Source organism: Penicillium cosmopolitanum (genome assembly GCF_028827165.1).
Source record: "Penicillium cosmopolitanum strain IBT 29677 chromosome Unknown utg000008l:1.0-4398992.0:1.0-4402845.0, whole genome shotgun sequence".
In the NCBI taxonomy this organism is placed as follows: Eukaryota; Fungi; Ascomycota; class Eurotiomycetes; order Eurotiales; family Aspergillaceae; genus Penicillium; species Penicillium cosmopolitanum.
Window position 1 is genome coordinate 339,690 of NW_026622678.1, and position 24,350 is coordinate 364,039.

Genomic DNA, 24,350 nt, shown 5'->3' on the forward strand with positions numbered 1-24,350 from the left:
TTTGGGCAATATCTGCCGTTATCAGTTATCGCAGTCGCGTCCGATAAGAACGACCTTTCCAAAGGTACTGCGATGATAGCTATACCTTCACAACATTACCTCACAACTCAGCTGCTCTCCATGGAGTGGGCTTCATAAAGATGGACTCACAGGTGAGTCGCAATCCCCTCAGCAAAATACAGCCAGCAAGATGACTAATATATCACCCAAGGACAAGAAGTCCGTCCCCAAATTCTCCAGCTTCAAGGCTCCCTCTCCCCCAACTCGTTCAGAGCCTCGACACAAAGAAGATCGAAGGTCTCGACGCCCTAGTTCTCGATACAGTGAAGAAAGGTCCCGCTCACCACGAAGGTCCAACCGGCAAGAACGACGGAGATCTCCTGGTAGGCGTCCCCGTTCACGATCTCCCCGCCGTGCTACTTCCCGGGGCCGTCGCAAGTCTCCAGAGCGCCGGGAAAAGGACAATGGAGTCGCCAAGGATGCGAAGGATGGTCCGGTGTTGCCAGATAGAGATGGTTCAATTGCCGACCTCTTTATCATCGATCTGAAAGGTGATCGACACAACTTAACCTTCGGCGCAACACATCGCTATGCCGTGCCAAAATACCGACGGAGTGGCCGTGGACAGGTTCTGGGAGCCGATACGAGATACCGAATCGACCGTGATCATTTGGACAGTGATACATTGGTTTTGCGCATCAAAGATTCGCTGCCTTCCAATACATCGAAATCGGCTAGACCGATGTCAAAACGAATCCGTCAACCAGAGAAGCTCCTCCGCGTGAAAACCGAGGCCGAAATACAATCCTCTGCCGATTTAGATCAAGACTTCATATCATTCGATTCAGAAATCCTAGATGGGTCAGACGGGGCATCGGATGACGGTGACTTGGGCAACGAGCGCAACGCTTATCGCTCGATCCATGGCAAAGCCAAAGAGGAGGATTTTATTCCACAACACATGGAATTGGTTGACGATGAAATCGTTCAAGACGACAGTAACTCAGCTGAACGCAAGGCCCGTCATGCAGAACTATCGCGCTCCGTGAAGGATAATCCTACAGATGTTGCTGGATGGCTGAGGCTAATTGATCATCAAGATCTTTTGATTCTCAGCCCAAATGAGGACTCGCGCCCATTAACCTATAATGAGCAGCAAAGTGTGGCAGCCGTCAAGTTGTCTATTTATGAGAAGGCAATTAAGCAGTCTGCAACTAGCCCAAATAAGGACAGCCTTTTGCTAGGAAGACTCCAAGAAGGTGCACATCTATGGGATGCGAAAAAGCTACTTTCTCAATGGAACAAGACTTTGCAAGAAAACTCTGAGTGCGTCAGTCTGTGGGTCAATTATCTTAATTTCCGGCAGACGGACTTCCAAAACTTCGATTTTGAGCAGCTCATGGCGACATTCTCCGAGTGTCTGGAGCTTAACGCATCCGCTGCGAATCCGGCCAAGAACCAAGTACAATGCTACTTATTCCTCCGTATGACACTTTTTCTGCGTGAAGCGGGATATTTGGAACTAGCTGTTGGTATCTGGCAGGCAGTACTCGAGTTCACATGCTTCAAACCACAACCACAGTCTCAACAGGTAGCGGATGTTGATACTCTCGCTTCTTTTCGCAGCTACTGGGAGGATGAAGTGCCACGTGTTGGCGAGAACGGATCATTAACATGGCGAGGCTGGGTTGACAATCCATCAAATCTTGCCCACAACTATGCTCTTCACGAATACAAACATCATATTGAAGTTTCATCTCTCATGGACTCCTGGGAAAAAGCCGAGAAAGAACGGACCCTATCATCACGGCTGCCATCTCGAACTCTCGACCAGCTGAAATCCAGTCATGGCGTCGATGAGCAGGAGCAATATGTTGACGATGCTTACACAGTCGTACTCTTCTCTGATCTCGACCGAGTCCTGAAATTATTTCACGACTTTGGTTTTCCAGATGAACTGTTCGAGAGTTTCTTATACTTTTGTCACTTGCCGCATTTGACACGACCTGGCAATGTACAGACAACTCATTTGTGGAGTGCGGACAACTTTCTCAAAAACGACTCAATAGACCACATGGAGCCAGGTCTCTCTTGTTGGTTAGCGGATCCAAAGGATGCTGGGACTTCGACCTCGCCTCTTCGCTTCCCGGTCTCAAATTTCCTGCAGACCACATGCACTTTGTTCCCGGCGCCTAATACCTGGTTCGACTCATTTGGATTATTGCATCAAGACTACCAGTCCTCCAAATCTTCAATTATTGATCAGGACTGGGTCCAGGTGACGCTACGGTCCTTGGTGGAACGTGGCCCTACTCGTGAAGCATTCGATGAAGAATTGGCCGAGTATACTCTCGGGCTTATGTTTGCGCGGGATCAAAAAATAGCAAAGAAATATGCTAAAACCTTACTCAAGAAGTGGACGTCCAGTCTCAGAATATGTAATGCTCTTGCTTTGATGGAATGGAGAAATTCTTCACCCGACGCCGCTGTTCAAGTTTGGTCAAGTTCTATTTCATGGAGCCAAAAGTTCTCAGATGATCTGAAGATTGAATCAGGAATCCTTTGGAACTCTTGGGCTTGGGAGCTTCTTCAGCAGGGTGATAACTCCCGAGCTTCGTATGTATTGCATGCTATTCCTGTGCAGAGCATAGATAAGGATGCATACAATAATATTCAATCGACAGATGTGGCCTCCAACCCCACCTCAACTCTTCAAGTTAAATCGGTAAGCCATGAAACTTCTCCATGACTTATGCATATTCTAATTCTATGCAGTACCTGCGCGACTGCCAGGCGCGCGCTCTGGGGTATAGGCGGTTTCCTGCGTTTGTCGCTTATACCGATTGCCTCGCTTTATTGCTCTTCACCGAGAAATATCATATCCAAGCCGCGCTTGAAGTCTACTCCTATGCGCTTGAAAAGTCAAATAGCCTCCCAGTCGAGGACCAGAAATCGAAGCCCTATATCATCGAGCTTCTGCATCAGGCTAGAGCCAGGCTGCTCTATTTCCATTGCAGTACGAGGTCGTCGCGGTTGAAGGCACTTGAAATTCGAGAAATGCTCCAAGACAGCGTATCTTTGTTCCCTCACAACACGATATTCCTATCGCTTTTCACCTGGAATGAGTCTCGCTTCAATATCCTCGATCGTATTCGAAATGTCAACCTGCTCACCAAAAATTCTGAAAGTCGGTATACGCTCGATAACGATTACGCCTTGTCGGCCGCGGCCGCGCAAACCGTTCCCATAACCACTCATTTGCTCTCGATTTGGTCTGAATTATGTCGTCCAACCTGGGCTGGATCCACTCATCATTCCACGCGAGCTGCATTTGAAAAGGCACTTGGCGAGAATATGAATCGAGACTCGATGAAACCTTACGATAAACAGATGCGCAATAACATCGGTACAGGAGGTGCACGAACAAATCTCATGACCTGGAAACTCTATATCATCTTTGAGGTCTACCATGCACGGGATATCGACGCTGCAAAAGCTGTGTTCTATCGCGCTATTCGAGCTTGCCCTTGGTCGAAGCAGCTATTCATGCTTGCCTTCCAGTACCTACAGGATGATAAAATTCGTCACATCATTCCGGTAAATTCAAACGCCACCGGCTTCCTTTTTGATGATCTTCGTCAACTGTACTATGCAATGATTGAGAAGCAATTACGTATTCATGTGGACATCGAGGACGGAATTCAAGCGCTCCTTGCAGAGAGGCAAGACAGCTTCGAGGAAGATCATCAGACTCGATCTGGTGAAAATAATTAAAATAAAGCCTCAACAGCTCTTTCAGAGCTACTGTTGCAGGGGTAAACCCCATGAAGACCGAAAGGGAAACACACCTCTTGTAATTACTTCAGGCGTCACGGTTGCAAGACCTTTGAATGCTGTATCTACAACTATTATGCAAATAAGCAACAAATGGAAATCATGCCTGTCAAACAATATGCTCGGTATTCAAAACTACTGTCGTCGATAACTATAGTACAGGACGTCGCACCGTCCAATGTAAACTCCGTGCGAGCAGAGGTAACGAGGAAAAATCCAAGGAAAACAAAAGTGAGAATCGTCACTCGTAAATTCGTGGTGGGCTACGATTGGCTTTCCATGCGCTTGGAATGGAAGACTCATCGTACCGCATAAAAGGCACCGCATTATCGGGGAGAAACAAGCATAATAGAATCAAAAGTGTTCCTTCCAAAACTTGAACCTAACATCCTTCGTCGACGAAGCTTTGGCCGCATCGTTGATCTGTCTGGCTGCCATGTTCGGACCACAGAAGTACACACCGACCTCAGTGGTCGATCCACTCTGTAGACCTCGCATATAGGTCTGATCAAGGAGACCAAGACGCATGGCCGTGAACAAGCGTTTGAAGTCCGGACGGCCAAAGTTTGTGCGACTTCGCAGTTCAGTCAACGGGTCCAATGCCTGACCAACAGAATTTAGGTAAATATTTGCAGCGGTATCATCGTCCAGGCGCTGTGTGAGGTAGGTATGAATACGCAAGAACTCAGTGCTTCCTTCGTGGGCAGCAGTTGTGGCCGACTGAGCTTCGAGAGAAGAAAGAAGGGCTTGGAACCATTCGAAGGAAGAAGTGTCTTTACAAATCCAAATGAACTCAACACGACGCAATCGGCGCGGGGGGTTCGGACTGGAGCGCAGGTGCCAAATATTCTTTAGAATCGAGGCCCAGGGGGTGACGCCAATTCCTGTTCCAATGAGAACAGCAATTTCGTTTTCAAAAACATCCTCAGCCGGTGCACCATATGGGCCATCGATACGAAGCTTAGGCATCATCTGTCCATTTTGCAGGGCAACTTCATACATTCCCATCGGGTCGAGACCTTCGAGATCTCGGGCCTGGGCGGGACCACATCCAAGCGCGTCTCCGAGAGCTCGGGTGAAATCTCCCACTTGACGGACATGAACACTGAGGTATTCATCAAAGGGACAGGATGTGATGGTAAAAGGGTGCCATTGTGTGCTGGACACGTCGGGTACTTGAAGGAAAAGCCATTGCCCAGCCTTGTACTTCATACTTGGCTTGTAGAATTGAATTTCCATGGCAGCTGTAATGATAATTAGTAGATATACTGGATATAATGGGTTCTATGGCACATACCGTATGGATGACGGATAACCTTGGTGATCACCGTCTCTCGCCGAGAGCGAATCTCGCGATAGAGTCGCTCACAGAGGTAGAAAGCTGCACCCACAAGTTCCCATCTCCAGCCTTCGTATCCTAGACAATGATCCCAGAATTGCTTACCAGCAAATGGGGAGAAAGGTTCCGCGGTGTCACGCACGAAGCATCCCGTAGTATGGGTATAGAGAGCCAGTAGGAAAGGGATGAAAAGATGATGCGTGTACCAAAAGGTTTCGTAGGCTTGCTGGCGGATACGATGATGCGCGGTGGTATACATCAACAACATGCAAAGCAACATGACATGTCCTGTGATACCTGCTGCTTGAGTATAATGAATTTGAACAGCTAGTTCGGGGCGAACCTGGTTCTTCTCGATATTGTAAAAGCTAATATCTATTAGTCGGAGTTCGGTACAAGTATTGAGTCCTCAACATACTTAACGTAATGAGCAGCAGTGTGGATCCCAGAGAATACTAGCAAAGAATAAGCAACTTGGCGATGAAACCAAGCTGACTCGTCTAGCGGGAGCCACCTGATCTGAGGTCTGAGCCATCGCAAAACATTGCGGCACATGGGCAAAAGGATCACTGTTGCATCGGCTGAGAGAACAAGCCCAGCACCTCTAGATATCCAGACAGAGTACTTGAGGACATTAAGACCTTCTAACTTTTTGCTTGAAGCTTGCAAATACCTAGTTTTCACATTAGCCAAGCACCTATTGGTTTGGTGTGGGCTCGAAGACTCACCATCCCAGAGCAAAAATGCCGAAATGGAGCCCCCAGAATCCAATATAGAAAAGAATTTTTGAAGGTGTCAAGTCGGCTTTTCTGAGCCAAGAATCATTAGATGCGACCATTTTGTCGTCTTGGGTGGTTGGGGGCGTCGGCCAGCGACGACTTGGAGTGCAAAGGAGAGACAAGTGTGGCGGTTGACCAGCAACCTGAGTCTGTCGACGAAACTCTAAGTCGAAATTATCAAAAAGAGAAACGCTTTTTGATTTTCGTTTTGGGTAGGCTCAAGGGCCAAATTAGTTGAAGCGTAAGTAGATCGGTCGTCGGCGTCGTCGCTTCTCCATGAACCTGACGCGGATCGTAGCCTTCCCCGCCGACCGGGGTACTTCTTGTTGATGTTGAGAATCAAGAGCTTGCTTCACGATTATGATAACTTCAGTTTCAGGTTGGTATTGATGCAACAGGTCCTCGCGATTCGTTTGAAGCTGTCGCACGCTGGTCGCAGAAGTCGTTGCTCTACCACAGTGTGAAATGAGGTATGTACCCAAGGACAACGTAATGTGTTTAGTTACTCGGTGTAGTGTTGGAGGTACCTGAGTACTGTACGATCATGGTTGGAATAGATGGGCAGACTGGGCAAAGGTAAGGCCGAAGGTGGATGGAGGTTGAGGAATCCCAGCGTTGTGGTTTTACCTGCAGGGTGAGGGGGGGGGGCGATCTATAATTACATCGCTTCTGGCGGGCACAGCAACCGAAAAGCCAGTGGCTTCCTAGACCAATCGATTCACTAAACTCTATGTCCGTGCTCTGTAAAATCCCTTCGCTCGCAATGGTTGCTCCACGATGTGATAGGTGTGGCCTCGTGGTCCCAGAACCCTTTCAATGCCCAAAATAGGAGGCTGGTGCTCGCTATCTGACTTGCTTTATGGTTTAAGCTCGTCAAATCTTACCATTCTTCTCCGTTGCCATATCTACCACTATTCTTGGCCCTTTTTGAAAGACTGCTTGCTGTACGAAGGAACCGTAATCAACCATCTTGGCGCCAGGATCGAACAAGAATATTGACTTGCATTGAACGTGGCAGCCCACAGTGATCTCATAAGTTAGTGACGGAATTACAGCTGTGGGTCAGTGGGGGTTGACTAGTATTTCTATCTTGATCTACGTTTTCATTACGGGGTACTAGTAGGGAGAAATTGAATTACTGTACATCTAAAAATGCAAATTGTCTGCTACTCCTCTCCAGGAGTGAACCAAACCCATGTTCGCTTTGGGCAGCTCCATGGCGGGGCAACGCTTCGACAGCAACAACCAGTCCCCGAGGCCACCAAAGAAAGGCTCCGAATAGAAAGGACGGAGGAAAGCCATGCAAAAGAATAATGGCAAGGCTGGTGAATGGTCAACGCCAAATGAAGCTAATGCGAAGCGTTACTTTAGTGTGAGCCTATAGAAGATATTCTGCAGCCGCCGGCCATCGTCACACGGGAACTCCGGGGCAATACGAGTCGGTGAGGTTAAGGCACCGCTTGAGTGAAGTTCCTCCGTTCTGAATCCAATTTTAGCCTCTCTAAGGGTTGATAGTGGCGTGGCTCTACTACTATCTCGACTCCCCCAAATGCTTTCCACTTCGTACTGGCAATCCTGGTTCCACTTGGCATCGCACATCACCTTCTCCATCACAATTCCATTTCCATTTGAGCATGACACGCCACCAGTGGTACAGAGAAGCGGGTGTGAAACAAAAACCTGGACCACATCGAGCCAGGGCTAGGTTGGTCATCTGACCCGTCGCATTGTAAATCAACGTCATGTCTCTGCGACAACCTGGAAACGCATACGAGAAGGCAGGGCGATGTATGTATAGCTGCCGGAAATTCACCAAAAAAGTCCTTCTTGACAATACTAATGTGCGTGAAACCCCAACCCCCTCCCTTGTAAGCGCGTGCTTCGGCCTGCAGCTCATCACGCCAAGTCACAACTATGCGGCTTCTGATTTGTGCACGGGCGTATCGCGATCCGCTCCGTCACATCGCCCATCCCCCAATCACACCGCACATCAACCCTGATGAAGAAAATCCAGGTGAGGGGATGTCAAAGATCAGACCCTGTCCAAGGCACTGATTGGCCCCCGGCGCGTAGATGCATCTGTGCGGATCACAGCGAGCCCTACTATTCTCGAGATGCCGCCCATCGAGAGTCGCCAACGTACATCGGTCACATTTTTGGCGCATTGCAGTATTCTTGTAGCTTGGCTTGATTCGCACTGGCTCGCCTGCACTTGGCCAGGCGGGTCTAAGTATAGAATGTATTCATTCCCCTCCTGCTGGTACTGCAGCATCCCACTCCAGTACTCTGCCTCTACCATGCCATCATGACAACGTCCTAATAACAGCACTCACAACATTACTCGATGCCTTTCTAAAACCCACTCAGTGAATCTTATGGGCCATTGGTATTTGCACAAATATCAAAACGGCTTTACATTAGGCGTCGCATCGGTTCGGTCTGAGCGCATGCCGCTTTGAGTCCTCCCTCGCCTACTATTATAATCTTTCGCTGGACGAAAGATTCAACTACAACTATCGATATACTACAAAATAGCGCACCATCATGGGAAGGCTCATCAAGAACCACTGGGGGCGATTAATTATCCTCGCAGCCTCAGCCTGTAAGTCTCTATGGGATTTCTCTCCAAGCTTTAGTGTTATGCGGAGGGACTAACATATTGTTTCCAATAGACCAAATTGCCAGCGCAATCGAAGGCTTCATTTGGCCAAAGGTGTTTTGGGATTTCATATCCAAGAACCTCGATGCTGCCGTCGCGCCGGTCCCTGTCCTCCAAATCCTCAATCTCATAATGGGCATCGTTGGGTTAGCTTGGGAATGGCCATTAAAACCTCTTGCTGGAACATTTCCGCATCGCAGCATCGAAATCCGACTGGTTATTTACCCGCTCAGCGCTCTCTTCGCAGCCCTACTCTACCAAGGCACCGATCCGGCTTTATACTATTTAGTGGGAATTGGGGTATATTTTTGGGCATATAGCGAAGGCGAGGTATGTTGATTCGAATGTTTAAACTTCCCTGTCGCAAACTTGAATGCTAACATCATGTTCAGGTTGTGTGTGCAGAGCCATGGACATTACCAAAGCGCTCAGGCTTGCTCAAAGCATAGCATCCCTACTCGGTCTGGAATAATGATCACAATAATGATCACGCCAGACGCAGATCATGTACATACTAGTAATAATGAACGACAATGAACATACAATATTAATAACGTTTCCGCTCCGCTTTGAATACATCGACCATTTGATCTTTCGATGTCGAGAACCGCCTACCCCGGGAGTAAGATTTGTTGACGGCATTTCGTTTGCGAATCTTAGATCCAGTCTTATATGGAAATACACTTTCCGTAGGCCTTTTCAATATAATTGCCACCAAGTAAATATCTACAATCGCTGTCCTGGTTTTATTGCTTTACCTCGCATTTATTCGGCGAAAGGCTGAAGGACACCTGATATTTATGGCTTCTATACGTGCACGTGATGTCATCCCAGAGTGTGCATCGCCACAAATCGATGGACACAACTTGAATGTTGATTCCAACCCCCGAACATAAGACTAATCGCGAGAACTGATTACAGAGCACAGCCTCGTGTATATTAATTGAAATGTCTCCATCTCCCCCCGACCCTTCGCAAGAAGGCTGCTCAGAGTTGCAACATGACATCGATCCAGAGACGGAAGATGTCCCAGTCAACAAAACCACTACCTTCAATGGCAAGCTGAATCAATATATGCACTCGAACAATAAGGTCACTGAATCCGCCATCAAATCGGCCAGCCTCAAGCGGCAAAGAACTGACCCAAGCATCTCGGAAGCCCTCTCAAATGCCACCAGCATTACCCACCCGCCATCAACAACTCGCACAACTCGCTCTCGTTCCTCCTCTACCACCTCTACTGTAATAAAGACATCCCCAGCGAAGAAACATCGCCGTCGCAATAACTCCCCGCCATCAACCGCCTCAACAGCCGCCGACTCCCTCCTCCGCGACACCATCCCCGCAAACCTAACACTCCTCCTCGTAGGCGTGAACCCAGGAACCTTAACCGGTACAACCGGCTACTCCTATGCACACCCATCCAATCTATTCTGGAAACTCCTCCACGCCTCAGGAATAACACCAATCCGCCACCTGCCCTCCGACACATATAAACTTCCCAGCCTCTACAACATCGGCAACACGAACATCGTGGCAAGACCAACTCGCGACGCGAGCATGTTGACAAGAGCCGAAATGGACGCCGGCGTGCCTATTCTCGAAGCTAAGATCGCAGCCCAGCGGCCCGAGGCAGTTTGTCTGGTTGGCAAGAGTATATGGGAAGCTATTTGGCGAGTCAAGCATGGGCGCGCGATTCGTAAAGCGGAGTTTCGGTATGGATGGCAAGATGATGCGGAGAATATGGGGCGGGCTACTGGCTGTTCTGACTGGGATGGAGCGCCTGTTTTTGTTGCGACGACTACCAGTGCCTTGGCTGCTGGGATGAGTTTCGCGCAGAAGGAGGCTGTTTGGGCTGAGTTGGGGAATTGGGTTGTTCAGCGGAGGGCTCAAACGAGCTCGATTGCTGGTGGTCTTGGTACAGATTTGGATGGGCATTTACATGCTGATGTAAAAGATGGTGTCTAGTTACTTGGTTCTTATAATAATGCATTATGATTGTGATGTCCGAGTCTCCTGTCTAGATAATGCAATGAATAGCCCGGGGCCCTCGGCTTCACCTCCATCTTGACACAGCACGTCAAGCTTTGGCCTTCCGACTTGAGGTTTGGTAGTAGCATATACCCCTCCCCCAAGGTTGAACTCATCCGGATGGCCCGGTAGGAAGACATGCCCAATGGACTCAATGAATCTTGGCAGGTGGAGGGGTAGGATACATGCAGACTCCGCATGCTAGGCAGCTATCTTGCAGAACATTTCAGACAACAGCAAGTCGGTAGCAATCCGGTAGCAATTCTACAGCAATTCACAAGCAATTCTACAGGAAGACGAGTTGTTTGAACTTTATTGGTATTTGGAATACATATGTGACGAGTTCCATAGCTCGCCTTTCGTTATGTCATGATATTTCAGGTATCGTAGCCTGTCACTGCTAGGATGCACATCAACCCATATTCCCGATTTAACCATTACATCCCACATCACTCTGAAGGCCGAGCTTTCAATCGACGACGAATCTCCCGCATTGTACTGCAAGAAAGGTGGCAGTCGGTGCTGATGGATGTATGAACAGTCCACAGCCCCGACAGCACGGTGATGGAATCAAAGAAATATGGCGATTATCAAAGGAGAAAGGGTATGTGCTGTTCCATTATGCTTGGATTGTAGTCTTAATTTACCGGGAGTCGTTCTTGCCTCCCTCGCGCTCGCGGGCCTGGTGTGGCATGATTAGTACGAGGACGGGTTAAATTAACTCTCGATTTGGGCTTGGCTTACTGTAACAGCCTGATGCTCGCCACTTTCCAGGATCTTGGCTATGCAGTCCTCCTCTCTGTGGGAGCCAAACTCGTCCTCCAGGGTGGACTTGGAGGCACCGTCCATGATACCCTGGGCACCGTGACTATCGAGGGTTAGGTTAGCATCTTCTAGGCTTGTAAAGGGATATGGGGTATAGGATATAGGTATAAGAAGACATACCGGTGTGTGACGAAGATCTTCCAGCCATTCACGACCTCAGCGAGCGGGATGCTGCGGTCATTTCTCCACTTCTTCAGGATCTCGAGATCATCGACGAAGACAATGAAGTCCTCGGACTTGCCCTTGTAGAAGACCTTGGAGGCGGTATCGTTTCCACGAGCCATATTGAGACTTGAATTGGAATTGGAATTGGAATGAAGTATTGAAGTATTGAGTTGAGTTATGTGAAAGAGGAGGTTGAGTGATTGAGTGAAGTGAGTGAAGTGGCAGCGGGGAAAGCTTTAAAAGGGCGGGATGATGGAGAGTGACGTCAGTGCTGGAGCTGGTCATCAGCGAGCTTTCCCTTCTCAGCGGCTCCTTGCTTTTCTACAACGTCATCTACTTTTAGTACTGTACAATCTTACACATACCCCCCAGTGGAGACACTTTGAATTCAATTGATTGTCTCTATTCCACATTACGTGGTGCCAAGCTAATAACAATGCCTCCTGGCTTCCACTTCCTCTTTCCCCCACCCCTGCTCGAAACTACCAGAATACTCGTACCAGACACCACTCACCCACCAATGACCTAAGTACCTCCACCTTCATCTACTCCCCTGTCCCAGGCGGGCCCATCGTGGGTCGCGGTCGTACCAATCCCTTCGGTGAGAGAGCACCAAACAGGCTCAAAGGTGACGTCCATTTCTTCCGCGTTGGTGACAACTCAGCACTACCCTGACTCGAACGCTTCTCGCTGCGTGGTGATGTGGCCACCGACCCCATATTCTTCTTTGAACCTCGAATCCGGAGGGTCTTGGAGCGACCACTCATTGACGTGGGTGTTCGGGGGCTCTTGGGTGACGCGTGCTCCGTCTCCGGCGAACATGGAGGGTCGTCACATCCATCTTGACCTCCCATCAGTTCCTTTTCCTCGCACTTATACTCCGCGACGGAATTCCCATCTATCACAAGCGGCCCGGTGTGAGATGCACTTCCAGAAGTAGACCTTCGATTAAAGCCTCCGTGGAAACTGAGGCGCCGCATGAGCGATCCTCGACGAAACAAGTCTCCTCGGCCCAGCGCCATACCTGGAAAGGGTAGCACATCACGAGTGTACACATTCGCGATCGTCTTCTCCAACCGGATTCTGTCAATCCGTCGAGCAGCTATAGTCAATATGCCGCGTATTGGCGTCTTCGGCCTTTCGATCTCACTCCCTGGTGGATTGGTGGATTCATCGTGATTGTGGGGGTAGTGTGTCTTCTTAATAACGACCTGTTGGATGTTGAACTTGCGCGATATCGACATAGAGTCCATCGACGATCTCCGGGCGAGAGAAGACACCGAAAACTGAACTCGATCCAGGGGAACCAGAACAAAGTTGAGGAAGGAATACCTGCGCGGATCCCATGCTCCGCTCGGTCTGGCCATCTCGCTCAGTGACGCAGAAGATCTCAGAATCTCGGTCTTCCAATGTTTCTCCTCCGCAGCAGATGATGCACTCAGGACGAACTCGTAGCTCTCTTCTTGTTCTTGGAAAATCAACTTCCATGAGAAGGGACACCCGTAGCAGAACAGACCTGAGAATGTTAGATTGCTATCCCAATGAGAGCTAGCGGAGGCGATCATACCTCGACCGTTCTGGATGTAATCCATTTTCAGGTCTTCCAGGTAGATGCAGGCAACTATTTCCAAGCGCCTGGAATCATCGGGTCCTTTTGCCAGGAGAAAATAGCATTTGAACAGTATGCAGACCATGAAATCGCCAATTGTCTGCTCCGGCGTCTGATAGGTGACATGCAGAACACCACATAAAGTCATTGGGCCAAGCTCTTTATATACATCTTGAAGGAACTGCTATTCATTTCACTATGTCAGCTCGTAAACCCACTGGGCTTCGGAGGCACATACCGTGTCGGAAAAGTCAATCTTCCCTTGCAGCAGTATAGTTTTATGAATGCGATCTTTGTTGATCGGGTTGCCGGTTGCCGAGTTAATTCGTGTTACCATTATACGAAGGCTTTCCAAAACTTGACGTATCTCATCGTGAGAGGTTGGGCAGTCACCAACAGGGGTACTTCGAAGGAGGTCTTGAAGGAGAAGAGGGTATTTGCAAAGGCGTTGGATCGGCTAACAAATCTGTTAGTGTTTCTAATTATCTCTCTTCAGGTTGAAGAAGTTACATACCTTGATCATCAAGTCATTCATCAACATAGAGCGGTTGTAGTCATTCTTGCGGCTCTCGGTCGAGACAACGGACTTTGACAAGGCTTCAATTCCCTGCTCAAAGACTATCCAGTTGGGGACTGAGCGGCGTAGGAGGGCCACGTCCTGCGTGAGAAGTTCATAGTTACTGCAAAATTCCTCGTAGACGGAAAAGGACACCGACTGCAGTATAATTGTAAACTTAGGACTCTTTCTGGAGTGTGACATTGTGTGTAGTGACTTACCAGCTTGTCAATCTCGCGTACTACTTCAAGGCATTCCATCGGTTCTGCAACAAGAGCTTTGAGATGCTGATCAAATGCCGCTTTGAACTTCCGAGTCCTGAGCGATCTGTTTTGAAGACCTCTAAGTCCAGGCACGCTCAGTCGCTTGGAAATACTACTCCGAGGAAGGAAATCCAGGGGGCCTTCTGGGATCGGGCCAGCCGACATGGGTGAGATCGTTTGAAGTTGAGCCAAGAAGTTTTCATGGATCTCGCGGATCTTCTGGATATTATGATATATCTGAGGTCTGATGTTGAGCATTGGGAGTACCTTTGAACTTCATTAGCTTCTTGTATCCATAGTTGAATCATGGGAGGGCAGAATATACCCCGGTGAGGGCAGTCAGGCCCTGAACATAGTCAGATTCCGTTGAAAGAACCTCTCGTAGAAGTTGGCGTCTTTTTGTCGCGCGTTGCTCTGCGGCTTCATCCACATATGTACTTGGTGTTGGTCGAGAGCTGTCTGCTGAAGCTCTAACGGGCGATGTGCCACTCTGGCTAGTCGTACTCTGGGTATTGGCTCGAGATCTCGCCACACTCGGACTCGCGATGCTCAAAGTTGTAGTTTTGACAGTCCCCTAGGTGCGAGGAATGATTCGACGATCTTTCCCAATGCTGCTCCAGCGACAGGGCAGGAAACGGGAACTGGTTCTGCGTGGATATATCCGATGGGGGTGAGTCCGGCCAGCCTGCCACGAATCTTTCCGGGATCGTTGGGGGTATCCGTTTGCGCGTGCGAAAGCTGTCCATCCATTTTCTGAACGGTAGGTTTGGGGCCGGCTTTGGTGAGGAGTCCTGCTCGTTGCCGATCGCCTCTGGTGTTTCCTCCGTGGCCAGAAATGGTCTCTTGCTCTCGGAGGCATCATCGGGATCATCTACATCGCCGCGAATCATCGTGCCTTCAGGGGTCCACCCCGTGATTGCAGTCTGAAGACTCGACTCGAAGTGTCATGAGGAGAGATGATAAGATGAGCGAGGATGAACCCGACCAAAACAAATCGGTGGACCCGAAGTCGATCTCATGGTTTGGCAGTCGCGACGGAGAACAGCAACAAGACAAAGTCGCATTGGACGGTGGACTCCTTGGGACTCGGAGGACTTGTATAATGTATTTCTTGAGTCAATGAAAGGAACTCATGGCGGAAGCTGGACTGTGAACGGGCCTGAATGCATTGCGGTTTCAGGCAGCTGAGAGAATTCCGCAGGAGATCCGGCCATTTGAATCTTATCCATGTACGTCATGGCGTGAGGCAGTTCAACAGGTGAGATCCAAATCGGGTTGCTAGGCTCATGGCAGGGATGTACCTTTGTGTGTAGGGTTGGGAGAGAATTTAGTGGAACTTGAGCCCTGGTTGAAAGTTGAACCTCCGTGACAAATCTTTGCGGAGTGAAGTTCTTCTATGCTCCCGGGTGCTGGTGAAAACCAGCCCTGGAGTCACGCGATTGTATTTGATGGTAAAGGGGTAACAGACAACTAGTACTACTAAGTACGCACGACATTGAGAATACCGTCTTTCAAGGATGCACTTGACTGTGTATTATAGTTGAATGGACTCTGATATATACTCCTAGTAAATGGTAGTACTACTGGCAGGAGTATATATCAGGTACTAGTAGTACTATTACTACCAATTCCCTTGGGGCTAAACTTCTAATTAGTAACCATCTGCTAGTAGTAATTAATACTAGTATTAGTACAATATATCTTCATAAATAAGCTTACCTCCCCTGTACTAGTATTCATCAATGGGCGTCTCTGCAATGGTCAGCGCGCCAGGCGGCAGCGCTTATATAAATTGAAGCGAGACCCACCGCCCTTGACGCCGCGATGCTTTGATCTTCCCCACCTTCTACTTCTACTTCGACTATGGGCATCCCCATGGACGATAACATCCACACTCCTACCGTCGCCTCCGGACCAACGTCCGGGGGCGCCCCCTACGACGCATCCAAGCTGTCTATGCCCGAACTGATGCAGGAGAAGGAACGGATCGAGGAGGAGCTGACTGCACTGAGCAGCGTCCTCAAGACGGTGAGAGCTACGAACCCCGCCTTCCGACAAGATTGACCGACTGACTCGTCTGGAAATGAAGCATAATGTTAGCATGACATCAACCCTTACAACTTTCGACGGATACCCGCGCGACGACATTGACATCGCCCAAGGTGCGCAAAAGACCCGGTGCTGCTGGTGATCAGCTACGAGGTGCTAAAACGAGAACCCAGTCCGAACGACCCGCGTCCGAATGATCCGCCTACAAAACGACCACAAGGAAGTAATGAAGTATCTGGAGAAGGGTCTTCACGCGCATTTTGCACAGTTACAAAATGCGCAAGGTGTTGCGACCACGAATGGATCTAGTGTGCCGTCCGGTGTGCCCGCGCCAGTTGCAGCCACCACGCCGACCAGCATTGCAGATGCGGGCACGCTAGGGACGCCCTTTGCCAAGGTCAATAGCGTGGAACCGAACAGCCCAGCGGCTCAGGCAGGTCTCAAGGCCGGAGACACCATTCGGAGCTTTGGTGATGCGAATTGGCTGAACCACGAGCGACTGACCAAGGTTGCGGAGGCCGTCCAGCAAAACGAAGGGGTATGTGTTGATCTTGGACGAACTCCCACTCCCGGGAGACTCTGGACCGTTTTACATACGCCCTCTGCTAACCGCTTTTCTCTTCTAGCGCGCCGTGTCGGTCAAGGTAGTACGGAAGAACGAGAGTGGATCAGGGACAAGTTCATTAGATTTGCAACTTACCCCCCGACGCAATTGGGGAGGTCGAGGACTGTTGGGGTGCCATCTTGTTCCTCTGTAGACTTGACTCCTTGCTGTTGCCGTGGCTACAGGCGGCGCCGTCTGACATGTACAGCCGTTCAGCCCTGTTTTATTTTTATTTTTATATTTTTTCAGAGTGAATAATGAATTATGGATTTATCTGATTATAGTGCTGGACGTATTTTCATTAGTCTGTCTACTCCCTTGTTGTAAAAGTGAAGATAATATAAATATGGAAATGCAAATATGAGTAGCCCTACTGAAAGTGAACACCAACTACGTCAGGCCACACTTGGACCGCCGTGGATGACTAAGCTGGCAAAAATTGCAGTCCTGAACACCCGCGCTCTCGCATTATTATTCCCCTTCCTCTTTCTCCTCCCCCCACCAACGTTTCTCATCTTCGTTCCGCCTATTTCCCCCAGAATTCCGTCTTTGACATCACATTCGCCATGGGTGACCAATCTACTCCTCCTACCTTCAAGCTCGTCCTCGTCGGTGACGGTGGTACTGGTAAGGTAAGATCAATTCAAAACAGAGCCTCCCCAGGCTTCACTTCCTCGCGAGGGGCCATGTCGACCTCCTTGCGATCATCATCAAAAGTCATCAGTCTTGGATGTTATCTTGGATCGTCTCATGCGCTTCTTCCGAAACAATCATCCCCCCTCCCCTCTCCTCCCCTCCCATGCCCCGCCATCTTGTCAACAAAGATGGAAAATATCTGCCCAACGCTCGCCTCACCCGCGCAACGCCATCGCTAACGTAACCAACCCCATAGACCACTTTCGTCAAGCGCCACCTGACTGGTGAATTCGAGAAGAAGTACATTGCCACTCTCGGTGTCGAAGTTCACCCCCTCACCTTCACTACCGTATGCTATGCCCCGCCGAAGACCCCGCTCCGATGACGGTCGACTAACTTAGCGATGCGATAGAACCTGGGAACCATCCAGTTCGATGTCTGGGATACCGCCGGTCAGGAGAAGTTCGGTGGTCTCCGTGATGGCTACTACATCAACGGCCAGGCCGGTATCATCATGTTCGACGTTACCTCCCGTATCACCTACAAGAACGTCCCTAACTGGCACCGTGAGTAATGCGATCACTCGCCGACTAATTTGGTCTTTGTCTTTGTTTTGTTGGATCATTTGAAACTAACACCTATCCAGGTGACCTCGTCCGTGTCTGCGAGAACATCCCCATTGTTCTCTGCGGTAACAAGGTTGACGTGAAGGAGCGCAAGGTCAAGGCCAAGACCATCACCTTCCACCGCAAGAAGAACCTCCAGTACTACGATATCTCCGCCAAGTCCAACTACAACTTCGAGAAGCCCTTCCTGTGGCTCGCTCGCAAGCTGGTCGGCAACCCCCAACTGGTAAGTTCCCCGAACTAATCCCCGATCGCACACCGCCAGATCAATACTGACCACCCCCCTACAGGAGTTCGTTGCTGCTCCCGCTCTCGCTCCTCCCGAGGTCACCGTCGACCACGAGCAGCTCGCTGCTTACAAGAAGGAGATGGACGACGCTGCCAACATGCCCCTCCCCGATGAGGACGATGCCGACCTGTAAAGCGGCCCCTATACCTCCTCAATGCCGGCGTTTTCTCATCCCCGGAAATTCCGGTCACTCCCGGCTACGCTCCGCACCACAGTTCTAAAACGACCATCAGACGAGCATTAGCCCTCCACCCGACCGGATGATCTTCTTTTTTTTATTTGGTTTTTACGTCCCCCGTGGCAAAATCCCGTTCTCAGAATCACGATACAATGAAAGCGGTTGGGGCAAAGTGGCGGTTTGAAGAAAGGGACGGCACGATCGATTATGCATTTCTTTTTTTTTTTGTTTCACTCCCCCAACCTTAGTAGCTTAGACTCTTACCATCTCAATGCCTTTTTTTTCCCGATCCCCCCACCGAAATGAGTGCTGCATCTAAAACAAAAAGCAAGTCCTCTTTCAACAAGGTTCTCTCTCATATCCATCCCTCCAGAAACCCTTACTTCTACATACCAAAATACAAAGGCGCTTGCCAAGCAATTTGGATTTCATTCTTCAATCTGGTGAACAACTAGAATGTTGAACGGCGACCCTGAGGTAAAAGCTTTGCACAGTTGTAAACTGTAGTTAGTAGTGCCAACCAAATCTCTTAATTACCCTTTCACCCACAAGCTCAGGACAATCTTCCAACTTTGATGTATCCTTTGTCTCTGGCATTGAGTGCATACCTCACCGGGCTACATAATGAGCGAGAGGTGTCTACTCTTAGTACAACTAGGTGTAACTAGTACGAAGCTCCTACCTACAGTATTTCATTCTAGACTACTTCGAAAAAAAGAAAGACCAACAGAATATCCATAAAAAGCACAAGCCGTAGCAGAACGGCAAAGAAGTGAGATTCTCGATCTTCCTAAACACCTGTAACCAGCAACCTGTATTTAAACCTGGTGATCATGACTGGGAGGGTATCACATTCCGGAAAAGACAAAACATCGAGTAGAAGACAAGCGTAGAAACATAAAGTAGAATGGAAACATAATCATTATTCCAAGCAAGCATCATCCAATCAAGCATCTTGAATCCCCTAGAGAAATAGAAAGGTTAGCCAATACTGCCGAGAACCTCGACCCGGAAGCAGGGGTGTCGGTTCACTTACAAACAAATATGCTAGGTCTTTAACGCTCAAACGTTGCACATTCATTGAGCCTCCTTCATCGAGGGCACCGCCAATAAGCTCACGCTTCTGCTCTTGGAGCTCGACGATTCGATCTTCAACAGTGCCCTCAATCAGCAGGCGGTGTACAAAGACATCCCTCGTTTGGCCGATGCGATGGGCTCGATCGATAGCCTGGTCTTCAACATAGGGGTTCCAGAATGGATCGAAAATAATAACATGCGAAGCAGCGACCAAATTCAAACCGGCATTGCCAGCTTTCAGAGAAACGAGCATGATCCGCGTCGATGGGTCATCGGTGAAACCCGCAACAGAGGCATTACGATCATCTACCTTCATCGACCCGTCGAATCGAACATATTTCCAGCCACGGCGCTTGAGGGGAACTTCCAAGAGATCGAGTAGTGAGGTGAATTGGCTGAAGATAATGGTTTTCTCTCCATTTCCTCGGTCCTCGTTTGCCTGCAGGATCTCCAGGGACTTTTCAATCTTGGAACTTGGAATCCAGGATTTTTCCAGACGACGGAGATACTTGCGTCTCTCCTTCTGATTCTTCTGACCAGCCTTTCGTAGCACAGCCAGTGATTTTCTCTTGCCCTTTTTCACCGATTCGCCAGACTCATCTTCGGAGTCATATTCGGTATCGAAGTCATCATCGGAAGTCTGGCCATTCTTCCCGGCCTCGTTGTCGGGCGTTGCGTTCGGATTATGAGCTTCTTTAAACGAGTTAAGATCGGTGATCTTCTCAGGATCGACCTGTCCACGGCAATTCTGACACTTAACCAGACCCGATGTATCATCTCGGGCAAGCACCGCGGGGTCGGAGATACGCGCGAAGCATTCACGACAGACCGAATGGCCACAAGGAATGTAAATGACAGCATTTCCAGAGCTATCCATGCAAATTGGGCACGTCCCAGCTTCTTCGTCGCCTTCTTCATCCAGATTCTTGATACGTGTTACAACATCAGGCGTCAAGAGTTTGGCGTTGGCGATTAGATCAACCCCAGAAACGGTGGTGATGTCGTCAGTGTTGATGTCCAACAGCTGTGGGTGACAGCATGCCTGTCGAAGCCGGAGGAGCAGAACTAGCACATGTGTGTAGTTCTTGCCAAGGGTACCGTTGTTGATCAACTTGGTGATCTTCTCTTGGGTCTTGTTATTCAGCTCGGTGTACGCTTCGTTCTCGAATTCGTTGAATACAACATGGACCTTTTCGATCACCTTCGGCGGCAGGTTGAGAATAGGCTGGCCGTCGATCTGAGACGTCTTTGTACGTCGCAAACAGACAGATTTGACCAGGACGCGCAGCTGTTGCATGGTATTTTCCTCCACCATTCCGACACGAACGGGGAAATCCTGTACACACGTGATTAGTTTCATTTTCGTAACGGGGGGATGTTGCGCCGGGATCGGAGCTTCCAAGGAAATCTATGACAATGCGAACACAGTCTGCTGTTGAAACTTACTCGTTTGAATTTCTCCTTATGGTTGTAAGGTCTGATTCGAAGGAATTTGAGAAGCGACTGGAGGTCGTCCAGCTTATTCATCATGGGTGTTCCGGTCAGACACCAACGAAAGGTCGCATTAAGTGCGCAACATGCTTTGTTACTCTTTGCCAATGGGTTTTTGATGTTCTGTGCCTCATCCACAATGACCCGGTGGAATTTGCTGTTTTGCGTGAAGAGGACCGCTTGGCTACGGTACAGCTCGGTGATCTCCGGACCTCTGCCCGCTTTTTCCATTTCGTCGGCCTTGCCCAGAAGGCTGTGGTTGGCCCTTAAGGTGCCGAACGTGGTGATGATCACATCGTTTTTGCGTAGGTCCATCCATGGGGTCCGGCGAGTCTTATCGTGGAAAATAAAGACCGACAGCTTGTGTTTGCCGGGATTGACATGTCGGGCAATTTCGAGTCTCCATTGTTCCATAAGAGCCTTCGGGGCGACAATAATACACGGGTGTCGTTCAGGGTTAGTGGGAGGGCGAGCGGTCATGAGCGCAATCGCCTGGATGGTTTTGCCGAGACCCATATCATCTGCTAGGATTCCACCCTTTTGGACGCTATCTTCCTTTGCCTTCATCCACCTCAGGCCGATCTTTTGGTGCTTCATCAACGTCACCTTGAGGGCACTTGGGGTCTCATCCGTGTCGGCATTTGTGGCATCCCGGATATCTTTAATACCCGTGAGTAGATTTTTGATGTCCTGAGGGAAATGCTGCTCCTCGTAGCGCCTGTAGAATCATGTCAGTATTTCAGTCGGAAGAAGCTCGTGGGCATAGATCGAATAAAATACATACTCAATGTCATCATCCTCCAGGTTCAACTTTGCCTCGTCTAAGGTGCTCATTGCGAGGCCTGCAGCGTCGCGAGTATAGGGCGATACCGCCGGCGGAACCCATGGAAACCTTCGCGGACCAAGGAGATCAGAAGGCATATGTGGAAATCCGTACCCTCTCGGATCTCTGAATTGAGTTCCAAACTTCGTATTGAAGGATTCCCCTGAGATTTCTTGAAGATCGTCATCCAAGTAAGTACCAGGGAGTGGCCGAGCTTGCTGAGCAGGGCCCGCGCCTGTGATCATCATCGCAGGAGAGCCAGGAGAATAAGGAGCGTAAGGACGGTTGTATGGAATTGGAATCGACGAGGCAGGCCTGAAAGTCCCATCGAATCGATGAGGATCCGTTGGTCGGAATGGTAGTCGATCTAGAGAGGGGTGCGTAGAAGCGGTTGACTGGCTGGGTGGATATGCCTCGGGCTCATCCTCGCCAAAATCCTCTGCTTGTAGTTTTCGAGCCATAGCTCCATCTCGTTCCAAGTTGATATCCCTCCGGACAACTCGCTCCTCTTCTTCCATTTCCTCTTGCAGAGCCTCAAGGACCTCCGAGATAGAGATTCCACCGGCCATAGCCCTGAATTCAAGATCATCAACGTCCTTTCGCCTCTCCTCGTAATCTTCGCGGATCTTTAACAACTTGTTATCCAGGTCTTCCGACAACCGCTCCATTCGAGTTTCATACTCGTCAATTAGAGCCTGTCGTTTTGAAGGAGCAGCGAACGGCGAGGAGATCGAGTCATGACGCGGTCGCTTGCGAGATACATCGGAGGCCGATGAGGTATCAAGCTCTGAGTCTCCATTCCCGTTGGTTTGAGGCGTGAATCGAGATCGGGATGCAGAAGGGGTTGATGAAGGGCCCGCAGTCGGAGATTGAACACGATCTGCATGCCATCCCTGTTTGGGAGTAACTCGAGTTTGAGGGTGCGAGGGGCCATATCCATTGCTCGTAGGAGGTCGAGCAGGAGTATTGCTGGCCGACGGACCAGGCGAGGCCGTTGAGGATGAAGCGGTCGAAGCTCCAGTGTGTGCCACGGGTGACGCAGGCCGTGGGTTTGGACGAGGTTGTTCATTTCCCTGCTCCGTTGAAGCATCTGGGATATCATTTCCCAGGAGTACTTGGAGTCGAGCCTCGAGCTCCCTGAGCACTCTGGCATCTTCAGTCAATTGTTCGGGGTCAACTTGACTGGCAAGGTCTTCTTCGTAGAGAAATTTGCGTGTTTCGATGTCCCCGAGGAGATCTTCCACTTCGAGATTTCTGTCAGACGCCATCTTGGCGGAAGAGATACACTCTTTACACTTTCTGCGGGCGCAGTAGGTGGAAGTTGACACAAAAATGAGTACAAGCAGATAATGGCTTGATAACAGAGGCAATAACACAAATCATGAAAGAAAAAAGGAACAAGTACCGGCCCGGCTAAACAAAAGCAGAGCCGGCAGAGGGCTTTGTTCCAGGATAGAAGAAGAGTTATCTGATTGAAGGTCAGCATTTCAAAAGTAGAAGTAGAAATAGAAATCGCAGGCAAACGCGAAGGCGGTGGGGCCGAGTGGGAGAGTGGAGAATGGGAGGATGAGATGGGGGTGGGAATGAGAGATGGGAGATGGGAGATGGGAGATGGGAGATGGGAGATGGGAGATGGGAGATGGGATGGGATGGGATGGGAATGGGAATGGGGACAGGCAGCAGAGCGGGTGTGGCAGGCGGAGACGCGTTGGGAGGGCGCCTTTTCACCCTCACCGGGGTGCCCAGGTGCGCGAGGCTGTGAGATGCAAACAAAGTAGAGGCAGACAGCTGACACTTACGAACAGAAGGTGTCTCTAGTGACGGTGTGATGGTCAGAGATTGAATTGGTGGGGTCTGCAATTGTGAGGGTGAATCGAAGAGGAAGATGATGTCCAGGAAGAAGTATAACAGAGTAAATGGAAGGTGGAAATCTGATTGATCAGATCAGATCAGGTCAGATCCGACTCTGACGCGAACTGCCACGCGGAGGTGTGAACTGTGTGAACTGTGTGAAATGTGTGATAGTACGGAGTAGTTGGAGGTGGAAAGGAAGACGGAGATTTGACGCGGTCATTCGTCACGCAACTAAGAATCGTTGACCATGGTTATATACCACTTTAGAAATACTAATATACTAGTAGTCAATAGTATTAATCTAATCAGTTTGACCTTAATTTTTCATATTAATCCACTCTATCCACACTCAATTCTACGTCAATTCGTGTAAATATGAAAATCTTCCTGAATTGCCTGTTTGGGGTAGTTTCCCCGTTTCCGGCTGTACTCCAGGGCGATCTCGTCTTGGACTGCATCCACCGTATACAAAGCGCTTAGCTACTTGATTCTCGTCAAGTCTGCATTTCCTTGACTCAGGAGCCTAATGACTCATTCTGGGCTGTGGCTGAAAGCAGAATCCTCAAATGAAATGATGTCTCTGGGGACAGAGACATCCCGATATCGTACTGGTCTCAAACCAACCCCGATGTGATCTACTAGGATTTGGCGAGAGCACGAGAA

The 24,350-nt window shown here is 49.5% G+C and overlaps 9 protein-coding genes across 9 annotated transcripts; 5 read left to right on the top strand and 4 right to left on the bottom strand.

The window, feature by feature from the left end:
• Positions 1 to 190: 190 nt before the first annotated feature.
• Positions 191 to 3,774, top strand: N7509_006667 (uncharacterized protein; the record flags this gene model as incomplete). Its single annotated transcript, XM_056631304.1, has 2 exons — positions 191 to 2,725; positions 2,776 to 3,774. The coding sequence occupies 2 exons, from the start codon at positions 191 to 193 to the stop codon at positions 3,772 to 3,774; spliced, it is 3,534 nt and encodes a 1,177-aa protein (XP_056486855.1).
• Positions 3,775 to 4,188: 414 nt separating this feature from the next.
• N7509_006668 (putative NADPH oxidase (NoxA)) lies at positions 4,189 to 6,011 on the bottom strand (the record flags this gene model as incomplete). Its single annotated transcript, XM_056631305.1, has 4 exons — positions 4,189 to 5,078; positions 5,132 to 5,541; positions 5,592 to 5,846; positions 5,902 to 6,011. The coding sequence occupies 4 exons, from the start codon at positions 6,009 to 6,011 to the stop codon at positions 4,189 to 4,191; spliced, it is 1,665 nt and encodes a 554-aa protein (XP_056486856.1).
• Positions 6,012 to 8,496: 2,485 nt separating this feature from the next.
• On the top strand, positions 8,497 to 9,060 carry N7509_006669 (uncharacterized protein; the record flags this gene model as incomplete). The annotated part of the gene is made up of 3 exons (XM_056631306.1): positions 8,497 to 8,554; positions 8,625 to 8,941; positions 9,004 to 9,060. The coding sequence occupies 3 exons, from the start codon at positions 8,497 to 8,499 to the stop codon at positions 9,058 to 9,060; spliced, it is 432 nt and encodes a 143-aa protein (XP_056486857.1).
• A 499-nt stretch (positions 9,061 to 9,559) lies between these two features.
• N7509_006670 (mismatch-specific DNA-glycosylase) lies at positions 9,560 to 10,579 on the top strand (the record flags this gene model as incomplete). Its single annotated transcript, XM_056631307.1, has 1 exon — positions 9,560 to 10,579. One exon carries the CDS (start codon positions 9,560 to 9,562, stop codon positions 10,577 to 10,579), a length of 1,020 nt encoding a protein of 339 aa, XP_056486858.1.
• Positions 10,580 to 11,285: 706 nt separating this feature from the next.
• On the bottom strand, positions 11,286 to 11,751 carry N7509_006671 (SBDS family protein; the record flags this gene model as incomplete). The annotated part of the gene is made up of 3 exons (XM_056631308.1): positions 11,286 to 11,324; positions 11,387 to 11,510; positions 11,588 to 11,751. 3 exons carry the CDS (start codon positions 11,749 to 11,751, stop codon positions 11,286 to 11,288), a joined length of 327 nt encoding a protein of 108 aa, XP_056486859.1.
• A 426-nt stretch (positions 11,752 to 12,177) lies between these two features.
• Positions 12,178 to 14,950, bottom strand: N7509_006672 (putative Rho guanyl nucleotide exchange factor; the record flags this gene model as incomplete). The annotated part of the gene is given in 7 exon segments (XM_056631309.1): positions 12,178 to 13,148; positions 13,200 to 13,425; positions 13,480 to 13,698; positions 13,756 to 13,956; positions 14,019 to 14,327; positions 14,386 to 14,554; positions 14,565 to 14,950. 7 exon segments carry the CDS (start codon positions 14,948 to 14,950, stop codon positions 12,178 to 12,180), a joined length of 2,481 nt encoding a protein of 826 aa, XP_056486860.1.
• A 973-nt stretch (positions 14,951 to 15,923) lies between these two features.
• Positions 15,924 to 16,867, top strand: N7509_006673 (putative 26S proteasome non-ATPase regulatory subunit Nas2; the record flags this gene model as incomplete). The annotated part of the gene is made up of 4 exons (XM_056631310.1): positions 15,924 to 16,088; positions 16,150 to 16,222; positions 16,283 to 16,647; positions 16,736 to 16,867. The coding sequence occupies 4 exons, from the start codon at positions 15,924 to 15,926 to the stop codon at positions 16,865 to 16,867; spliced, it is 735 nt and encodes a 244-aa protein (XP_056486861.1).
• A 412-nt stretch (positions 16,868 to 17,279) lies between these two features.
• Positions 17,280 to 18,397, top strand: N7509_006674 (Ran family GTP-binding nuclear protein; the record flags this gene model as incomplete). The annotated part of the gene is made up of 5 exons (XM_056631311.1): positions 17,280 to 17,345; positions 17,606 to 17,698; positions 17,762 to 17,915; positions 17,996 to 18,201; positions 18,266 to 18,397. 5 exons carry the CDS (start codon positions 17,280 to 17,282, stop codon positions 18,395 to 18,397), a joined length of 651 nt encoding a protein of 216 aa, XP_056486862.1.
• A 991-nt stretch (positions 18,398 to 19,388) lies between these two features.
• N7509_006675 (uncharacterized protein) lies at positions 19,389 to 23,101 on the bottom strand (the record flags this gene model as incomplete). The annotated part of the gene is made up of 4 exons (XM_056631312.1): positions 19,389 to 19,406; positions 19,479 to 20,855; positions 20,966 to 21,728; positions 21,795 to 23,101. The coding sequence occupies 4 exons, from the start codon at positions 23,099 to 23,101 to the stop codon at positions 19,389 to 19,391; spliced, it is 3,465 nt and encodes a 1,154-aa protein (XP_056486863.1).
• Positions 23,102 to 24,350: the final 1,249 nt, after the last annotated feature.